At 37.2% G+C, this 9,960-nt stretch overlaps 2 protein-coding genes across 2 annotated transcripts in view; one reads left to right on the forward strand and one right to left on the reverse strand.

Annotated features, from left to right (window-relative positions):
• The window catches only part of ndufs7 (NADH:ubiquinone oxidoreductase core subunit S7), a gene marked incomplete in the record, with an annotated part of 57,090 nt that overhangs the window by 3,250 nt on the left and 43,880 nt on the right, over positions 1-9,960 (forward strand).
• The window catches only part of LOC106519248 (phosphatidylinositol 3-kinase regulatory subunit gamma), an 18,334-nt gene continuing 8,380 nt past the window's right edge, over positions 7-9,960 (reverse strand). The window contains exons 5-12 of the mRNA XM_014010824.1: positions 9,766-9,864; positions 9,038-9,218; positions 7,739-7,861; positions 7,436-7,578; positions 7,178-7,354; positions 5,145-5,216; positions 4,906-5,067; positions 7-4,819 (exon numbers count right to left, since the gene is read on the reverse strand). Of these exons, the coding sequence (XP_013866278.1) occupies positions 4,630-4,819; positions 4,906-5,067; positions 5,145-5,216; positions 7,178-7,354; positions 7,436-7,578; positions 7,739-7,861; positions 9,038-9,218; positions 9,766-9,864 (1,147 nt within the window). The 3' untranslated portion in view covers positions 7-4,629. The remainder of the gene's footprint in view (positions 4,820-4,905; positions 5,068-5,144; positions 5,217-7,177; positions 7,355-7,435; positions 7,579-7,738; positions 7,862-9,037; positions 9,219-9,765; positions 9,865-9,960) is intronic.

Consider the following 9,960-nt stretch of genomic DNA (forward strand, 5'->3'; position numbering starts at 1 on the left):
TTATTATTGTCTATTTATTTATTCATTTTTTGATGAGACAAATTCCAATGCGACCGCCAAGCTCTCTTAGTTACGTTTTCAATGCAAGCGACATTAGGGGGCGGGGCTAAGCAGAATGCCTTCACAGACCTTCGGTTTTCACTGCTCGTCCTTTATAAGGTCTGTCGATGAAAGGTTCAAGTTTAAGTAACACTCCTCAACTACAGGTAAGGGTCTTGTTTTTATGATTATTATCATTATTAGCTGTATTAAACTGACAAGTGATTCAGTTTTAACTCCATACGTTTACTGCAGCAAGGACACTTGCTTTTAACTCTTGAGTTGTTGTAAGTAATTCTTAATATAATTAAAGTTGGCTTATAAACTTCTGCTGTTAAAGTGAACAATTGAAACTTTGTTTTTAGTTGTTAGTTTACAATTTAACTGCTCAGCTGTGTAATAGTGACAATCACTGCTGTGCCTTTTTTTTGTGTTTTTATTAAAATACTTGGTGCTATATGGCCATTTTAACCTGTTGGAAGTAAATAAATAAGCTCCTATGAAAACAGGGACATACAATAACTGGGGTCTTGTAGTAATATGTATATTTAGATAAAAAGGTAAACACAAATATTTTAAACAAGTCTTGAGAACTTTTCATGTTAAGTTAGCGAATGGCTAAAGTGAGCTCTGACTTGTGTCTTTAAAATATAAGTCACGAATTAGCTTATTTTAAAAGCAAAGCTGAATCACTTGTTGGTTTATATAGCTAATAATGATAATCATAAAAAGAAGACCCTTACCTGTGGTTGAGGAGCAGTACTTGAACCTGAACCTTCCATCCACAATAAAACAGAAAGTCCATGAAGGAGCGTTCTGTTTGACTCCACCCCCCTGACGCTGTAACGGTGACAGCTAGCCGTGACAACGCAACTAAAAAAGATCTGCAGTGGCATTGAAAACTAGTCTCATCCAAAAGACATCATAAAATGAGAGTATCTTCATACATTTTTCAATGTGACGGTTTCTTTTTTCAGTATTTGATTTTTCACTGTCACATCTCTTTTTCAGTGAAGCTGTCACTGTTTTAGCTGTAGCAACTGATCTGGTTGCAACACCTCAATCAGACACCTCAGCCTGACTCGTACCATTGGGCTGGCAAGTGATAGGAAAAGTAAAAACTACAGCAAACTATGCCAAGCACAAGTCAAGGAGATAAAAGGGGAGGAAATGAAAAAGAAAACAGAGAATTGTACAGAATGTCGAAGAAAGAAACATATATATGTATAGCTGGTGGTGCAGTCGTAATAATCAAACTAATATCTAAACAGTACCCAGCCTAGCAAATACTTCTAACTAGAAAAGCTTGTACACAACAGCATGCAACTTTTACAACTTGTCACAGCCAAAAAAGCTGGAATCTGCCCAACTCGCGTTGTGGCAGGTAACAGTCTAACAAAACGGACAACATCAAGTGAAAGTACGCCGTGACAATCAAGCACATATTTGACCATTAATAGAGAAGTGCATCAAAACGTACTCACAAAAGTACAGAAAATGATTCTAATCAAACCATCAAACTACTCATAAATATTCTGTTTTAATTAATGCTCAAGACAAATTAGAAACTCTGTTTGTATTGACCCTTGTGTAAATTTGAATAATTCACAAGCAGCACGTCGTCTCCACACACAGACCGCACAATCAGAAGTCTCTGGGTTACAAACCTAAACCCACCCAGAGCTGGATTCACCTGGACAGGTCTCAAATGTAAACATTTTTTTTTCTTTTAATAAAATAAAACAATTTTAAAGTAAGAAAATGAAACTATGTAGACACAGTGCTCCATCAGCTTTTGGGTTTACCTCACACTGAGGTAGTCATTATTTTAAAGCTCTTCAAAGGTATGTCACACTAAAACTTGAAAAGAAAAATCAAACTAATGTGTTCAAATAGATTTGTTTCTTTTGATTTTTACAAACAAAATACTTAAATTAAATAAACTCAATGGTATTGATTGTAGCCTTTCTCAAAGCTCTGTGCCACCAACAGATGCAGCGACTGTCTCACATTTTACAAATCGTGCAGAAATCTTAAGATGCGATTATTAAGTGTTGGTCCTGGTGCGAGCGAGTCGTCACGTCAATGTTAGCCAAGTTGCTGTTTGTACCGACAGCACAGTTCTCCTAAATATCATGTTGTCACGTGTTCATAACTGATTAAAATTCAGTCTTAAATTCCTTGTGTAGATTTTGAAGCTTATTCTCTTTTCCGTTACATGTTGTTTGTTGCTTTAAGTCACTCAGCAACAGTTGTTTTTTTAAAATTAAAAACAGATGGCATTCATCTGCAGCTTGTCCTCATTTTGACAAGTGTTTTGTCCCACTCACATTCAGGGAAACAAATCCAGGAGTGTTTTAATTGACTAATTCTGGTTCTACAAAGCAGGATTAGTTTCCTTTAAATGAGAACTTCAGGTTAAACTGTGGCTTATAAGAAGCAGAAAATGGTTTCACTTGACCTTTGTTGTTTATATATTTTAAAAACTAACCTACAGATTTAAAGCACCAGTTTAACCAATCAGTTCTTTTCAACAATAATAACATCGGTGAACAGAGAGTTTGTTGTACTTTACAGAAAAACCCATTTATAGAAGTTGTTGTCTTATTGTGCTGTGTTTTAGGAGCTTAAAGTGAACATGTTAGTGTAAATATTTTAAGTAGTTTAAAGAACATAAATAGATTTTAGTACCAAACATCAATACTTGTGACAACCCCTTTTAAGCAGTTTAATTTAAAATCTTACTCTAGATGTCTTGACTCTGTTCTGTTGGCCATAGTCATCAAATGAAAGCCATAAATATGATTCATTTTTGATTTGTCATATCAAATGTGATGTTAATTCAATATGGCATCTTCAATAGTTTACTTAATAAAATAATTGAAAATAAAAAAACTTTGTTACTGTAGTGTTGTAATTAAGTGTTCAACTACACACAGTCTGTTTCTAAAACCAATTTAATCTGTAAGAGAAATTTTTATAGCTGGACTAAAACTCCTAAAGGCACCTTTTCAACAAGTTCCTACAGAACTACAAACCAGCCGTTGCTGTTTGCAGCTTAGACGCAACATGTTTGCCACCTTTTGTCTTCCTAATGTTTTGTCTAATTTAAAAAATCCAAATGAAAATAAAAAAACAATTAAAGGAAAAAAATAGTAATACAAAACATTTCATCAACTGAGAACAGGGTTCAGAATGGACTGGCCTAATCCAGTGTTCTCACATTGTTTCGTTTTGGATAAAGTGCTTGAGTGTCTCCTCAGTCCCTGCAGTACCCATAATGCACCTGGAGTGCAGAGTCCCTTCCTGAGCTTAATTTCACTAGAAGCACCTTTAACACAGCCACCGCCCTGATTATTATGTACATGGGATTTATAGAAATATAGAAACTCTGGAGGGAGTTAGCTCAGATTGTGGAAACCTAAAAGAAGAATTTAATTGGAGAATAATACACATCTTTTTCTTTCTATAAGTACATAGTTTAAATACTGTGCAGAGGGATTTATTGGTTGAACCTTAATACTGTTTGAAATCATAATTATTAATTGTGCTTATCTAAAACATGAAGTTAAATGGATTACACATCTTATTTTTACTCAGTCAGAAATTTAAACCCCTTTAAGTGAAATTTAACTACAACTGTGCTTTTATTGGAGTGTAATGAAAGGTGGATATTAGTGGACTGTTTTACTCCATCACAATGAACCCTGTTTTTGCAAAAATAAATAAATAAATTGGTAACTTGTGAATCGTGTGGTGATGACTCAGAATTTTCGCAGTTTTTCTATCTGCTACAAAACGCTCAATTCACTGTTGAATTTTGTGAACGATAACGGCTTGAATCAAATTTAATTTGACATGCTTTATGTGTGAATGAGAAGATTTTAAACAATATAAATCTTCTTTGTAAGAGAAAAAAAGCAGAGATTTAAGTTCGCATCTACTGCAGACTTAATACACTGCAGTAAAATGATTGTTTCAAGAGGCACAGCAATAAATGCACAATTTAAAGCCATATTATCTGTCAAAAATACACATTTTTTTCAATTTTTATGATTCCAGTGTTATCCCACGTATATTCTGGGAATATTTTACCAATTAAATTTCGAAATCAATGTTCAAATATTAACAAACGACTTGTAATTGTTGGCAACAAAACCAACCATGGAGCCTGCTGACCTTGCTTCTTTATTACAAATTCACCAGCAGATGTCTGGTAGTAATGATGCACATTTAAGGTTATTTTCTTATCATAGATGATACATTTTCTTTACCTGCTTTTTTCCTTTCTGAGTCGCTGGTTCATATATACATAAAAGTCAAATCAAAAACATTGAAATATTGCATATTTTGACAGCTATTATGGCTTTAAACGGAATCTGTCTCTGTATTTTGTAATGAAAAGTTGGTAATCAGCAGCTTTTCTGTTTATAAGTGTGGACATTTGAGAGCAAATCAGCCTCAAACTCTCCTGGAAAAGCGGTCCACTCTGTTGGCTCATTGTGTTTTTATTTAACTGTGTCCAGCGGGGTGTGTCGTCTGTGCTCATACTGTGAAACTTTGGGAATCAGGGTGGCGTGCTGGTGTGTCTCAGCTGGACGGCGGGCTGAGAGCGGGCCAGGCCAGGGTTACATTCAGCTGCTGGTTGTGTTGGATCAGTGACGTGTGGCGGTAGTGGAGGACCAGCTCCCTGAGCGACGAGTACAAGTTGTAGGGCTCAGCGAAGCCATAGCCTGTGGACGTCCTGTAGATCACACAGTGCTTCACCTCCCCATCCACCCTGCGTAATAGGAAACACGTCACTTTATCAGTTTATATTTGTATATAAAAGAATAAAACGTTTCAATAAGTTGTAAAGCTACTCACACAACAGAGCAGGCAAAGGAGCCTCTCTGGGTTTGGCTGTCTCTGATGAGGAATGTCCCATCCCTCCTTCCTTTCAGCAGCTCCTCCGCCTCTTTGCGTCTCATTCCACCAACATACCATGTCCTCTCCTCTTGGTGGGTATCATCTTCCAGGGTGTATGGGCTTACATACAGACAGATTCGTTTAGCATTTTAATGTACGTAATGTTTTCAGTTTATAGACCAGTAAAGGATACTCACTCTTCTTCATCATCCCTTATCCCTAGCCAGTTGTTTATTTGGCTCTGCCGTGTGCCTTGCTGGCTCAACCATCTGAAACAGGGACAAGTCGCTGTCAAAAGGCTTCATTATGTTTCATCTCTGCAGTATAGTTACCTTTTTTTTTTTTTTTTTTTGAGGTTTACTGAAAACAATTACATTTTGGACAAATACCATTGTTGTCTCTGTTAGGCCATAAGGTTTTCTTCATTGTTCTAATTTGGCAGCAGTTTTTTTTTACTAAATGACTGGATTTTTTCTCACACTGAATTTCCTAGAAAATAACAATCAACAACAAAAAACAACTAGCTAATTATTTTGCCTATGTGACTATTTTTAGCTCAAAATTTGATTCAATCTTAGATGGAGACTGGTTAAAACACGTGAGTTACCTTAAGGTTTAGAATCTAAACCTTAGGTATGCCAAATAAGGCGATCTACCAACACCACCTCCGCGAGCTACTGGTAGATCGCGATCGATGTAATGGGCACCCCTGGTTTAGATGATGTGGAAGGCATTTTATATGCAGCCAAATCTTTACAATGATGGAATAGTAAATAGATGCCTGCTCAAACATCGTTGTCTTGTTTTAGGTTTACACTGGGACTAAATTGTTCTACACGGTGGGTCAAAAGTCTCAGGACACCTTTTTATTTCAGAAACTAAAGAGAAAATAAATGATCTTAATATCCCAACATGTATGGGTGAGGGGACCTATCTTTTAGGCCAGTAGTTCCCAAACTTTTTATCTTCTGACCCACAAAATATTCATGGCAAAAACTTGTGACCCCAAATATTACTGGTCTGAGTACACAGACTTTGTCAATAACCCTAAAAACAAAGACTACACAAATATAAATACTTATTTATACTTATTTTGTGTTTTTGTAATAATTATAGGGAAAATATTACATCAACAATTATTTTTATTACACTTTAAATTGATTTCTGAAGTGCAGTGGTTCCCAAACCTTTCAGCTTTTGACCCACAAAATTACAGTAGCAGAGACCTGTGCCCACAACTATTTTGGATGATAAACATTTTTATCAGGTCAACTAAACATGGGCAGAGTAGCAATATTCATTATTCTACATTTATACATTTTAGGCAACTTAGGCAAAAATGTAATTAATTTGAAAAATCTTTTCAGGACCCCACCTTGATGTTTCAGGACCCCACTTTGGGTCCCGACACCAACTTTAGGAACCACTGTTTTAGGCAATGTCCAGAACATGGCCGCCATTCTTTTAAGCTGCCATATCGGATGAAAGTCAAGTTTTACCAATGGGAAAGTGGTCATTTAGCATAAAAAAGACCAGAATTGTCTCAGAAATGGATTGCTGCAATCATATTTGTAAATGTCTCCTGTGCTTCAGAAGTTGTCAACACAAACAACAACTGGGAACATTGCCTGTGACGCACAGCTGTTTGACACATTCGATGTGCTGTCCCTGGTGCTAAACACAGTTTGTCTCTGTTAGTTGTTGCATTTTTCTGTGTTGATATTTTCTGAACCACTAGAGATATTTACAAATCTGATTGTGGCAATCGATTTCTAAGAAAATTCTAGTCTTTTCTTACCTTCCTATTGGAAAAATTTGACTTTCATCCAAAACGGTGGCTTTCAAATGGCGGCCATGTTCTGGACAAAGCCTAAAAGATGGGCCCCATCACCTGTTACATGCTAGGATATTCAAATATTTAATTTTCCTATTTCTTTCTGAAATAAAAGGGTGTCCTGAACCTTTTTGACTCAGTCTGTATATGTTTTGTTTTATCTCCCTTTTCACCACAACAGACCAGCACAAGGTCACAATACAGCAGAAGCTCTCTGTCAGCAAATAATCAAACTTAAATAACTTGGATCAGATCAAGGCCAAAATAACTTGGAGGTTGTTTGTTTTTAAATAACTCTATTTTCAAACATTATTTGTTGTTTTTTATGTATGTCCAAGTCTAAAATCCTTCTGTCATAGACATGTCCCAATTTACAACACGTGGTGCTGTACTTACAGTAGATACTGATCTCTGATCTTCCTGAGCTGCACAACGTCAGTCTTCAGGCTGTTTATTTTCTTGTCCACCTCCATGTGAGCCAGTGCCTTCGTCCTTAGTTCCTCCTCCAACATCTTCTTGCTGTTGTGGATCTCTTCCACTGTTGATTGTAATTCGCCTGAGTTGCTTTGAAACCTGCAGGTGAAGCAGCAACATTTATGTCGATGTGCATGTAACTGTATAAGAAAAACAAGTTGTTAGTATTTGGGTTCATACTTGTCAGTCTTTGTGCTGCTGTCTAATGTGAGGAACATGTCAATGTATTCCTTGCTGTAGCGCTCTTGGGTTTCACACTCCTCTTCAAAGATCCGAATGATTTCACTGAAAGCTTCGATGGCGGTTCGCTTGCTTTGGAGTTCCTGTAACAGAGGAATGGAATCCAAACATTTATATTTATAAGTCCTTACAGTTAAAGCAATGTTGAGGATTAGTGGTCGTGTTTAGGTTAAATATTTTGTGCCAACCAAAGATGGTGAAAATTACTACTATGAAACACAAATCAGTAAGAAACGGTCGTACCTGCGAGGTTTGGTTCAGCTCCTCGAACAGCCGGTCATACTCTTGGCTCTTTTCTTTATATTGATCATGAAATATTTTCAACTGTTCCCCAACTGCATCAATGTCGACCTCCATTGCAACTTGCTGCAACATTGTACAAATAAAAATAATGTAACCACACTTAAAACCTCAACAGAATTCATATGCTGCGTTCACTCCGGATGCAATTTGAGCGTCAAAAACATGCCCAATGCTTCAGGTTGGACATTTGTGCACTATGGTCAGACGCTTGTCAAAATTGCTCTGGACACATGTCGAGAGCCTTGTTTTCCTCCTCCTCTCTGTTTAATGGTGGATGAAATAAAGAAAGTGGCTTTGCTTTACTGAGAGCAAGAGCACGTTGCTCTCACGAGATAATTAATTCATACTTAATTCACCAGATAATTCAGAGTAGGGCTGCTCAATTATTGCAAAAATTATAATCACAATTTTTTAAATTGAAATTGAGATCTAGGTTATTTAACAAGATTATTCATTGACTTTGATAACATGAATTTATTGAACATAAACAATGGCTGTTAAACAAGGTTTCTCTCAGGATTTCAAATATTTTTGAAAAAATTAGATAAAGTGAAACTTTGGCTATGTGAGGAGCCTGCAGTATCGTGCTGGCTGTGGCACTGGATTCACAACACAAAATGGCGTAAGCGTAAACTGCGTACTTTGATCATTATGTTTTTATGATTGTTGAAAACCCAAATCATAATCAAGATGAAATTCTGATTAATTGCCCAGCCCTAATTCAGAGTCATTCGGAGTTTGGTGAGTTTCACCATCCAGGAGCTGCGAGCTGACGAGGCTCACTTTCAGAACCATATCTGTCCCGAGCTCAGTTTGACGAGCTGCTGATCTGCATTGGTGCAGATATTTACTGCCAGGACACCAACTACAGGCACTCAATTTTAGATAAAGAGCTCCTGTCCATCTGTCTCAGGTTAGTGGACATCACTTAGGACATCATCCCACTGAAAAATGTGTCACTATGTCACACAGTGGAGTCTCTCTGATTGGTTGACGTGCCGTATCGAGCTGCAAAAGTTCAGATTTTTCAACTCCAGCGTTCGTTGCAGTAAACGTGCAAAACACGTTTTGAACGCTCAAAACGAGTCGCGCTAGACTCGCCACAGCACTTCCCAACGCTTCTAGACGCGTGTCCACCATAAACTTTGCTGGCAATCCTGATGCTCCTGATGCTAAAAATGCATTTGGTTTGAACACAGCAATGGTTGTTAGAATCTGTGATGAATAGTATGAACCCACCTGCTGATATCTGGATACCGGGTAGAGTAACCGTGTGTCCAGTTTGGAGTTGTACTGGGCCAATGACTTCTTCTGGTAATACTGAATCAGGTCCACCACAGAGGGGAAGGTTAGCGGCTCAGAAAAGCCACACTTACCCCCGTGATGGAAGATTTTTATCAGCCTGTTGTAGCCATCTTTTCTGCAGAAGTCAAACAATAAGTTATACAACTTTTTCCTCTAAGTCTGAATCAACTGAATAGGAAAAAAGAACAATTACTGTTGACACACATATAAAAAGTAGTATCCAGAATGTGCAGTAGTTTAAAAATAATATAGGTCAGTGCTGTCTACTCCACGTCTAACAGAAATGTGTGTGAGATGATAGAAAACAGCAGGAGTGAAACAGATCTTTAGTAGACAGAGTCATGTTGCCGACTGCAGGAGTCTGTGCCAAGCCCTGATCAACAGTGTCATCGTCTGGAACCTGGAAGGTCCTGATTCTTTTAAACCGCCTGGAGTTACACTTCAAACCAAGAAAAAACTCGTTTGAAATTTGACTGTTTGTTTTGCAGCAAACAATTTGTTCAAAATACAGACTATAGTTTAAAAGTTTTTATATCATCAGTCCAAATTCTGAGTTATTTTTACCCATTAACTAACAGAGTACAGATTTATGAAATAAATCAGTGCTTGCAGCATATTATGCTTTAAAAAACATTTTTTTAATGAGTTAAAAAAATAGTTACCGTAGTGTCAGAGTATATTCCCCTTTAACCCTACTGGAAGCATCTCGAACCAAAAACGTGCCGTCAGAAGTGTTTCTCATCAGCTCATTTACTTCATCTCTAGAAAAAATATTGTAAGATTGATTACGATTAAAACACACACACACACACACACACACACACACACACACACACACACACACACACACACACACA

Source organism: Austrofundulus limnaeus, unplaced genomic scaffold (genome assembly GCF_001266775.1).
Source record: "Austrofundulus limnaeus strain Quisiro unplaced genomic scaffold, Austrofundulus_limnaeus-1.0 Scaffold73, whole genome shotgun sequence".
Classification (NCBI taxonomy): domain Eukaryota; kingdom Metazoa; phylum Chordata; class Actinopteri; order Cyprinodontiformes; family Rivulidae; genus Austrofundulus; species Austrofundulus limnaeus.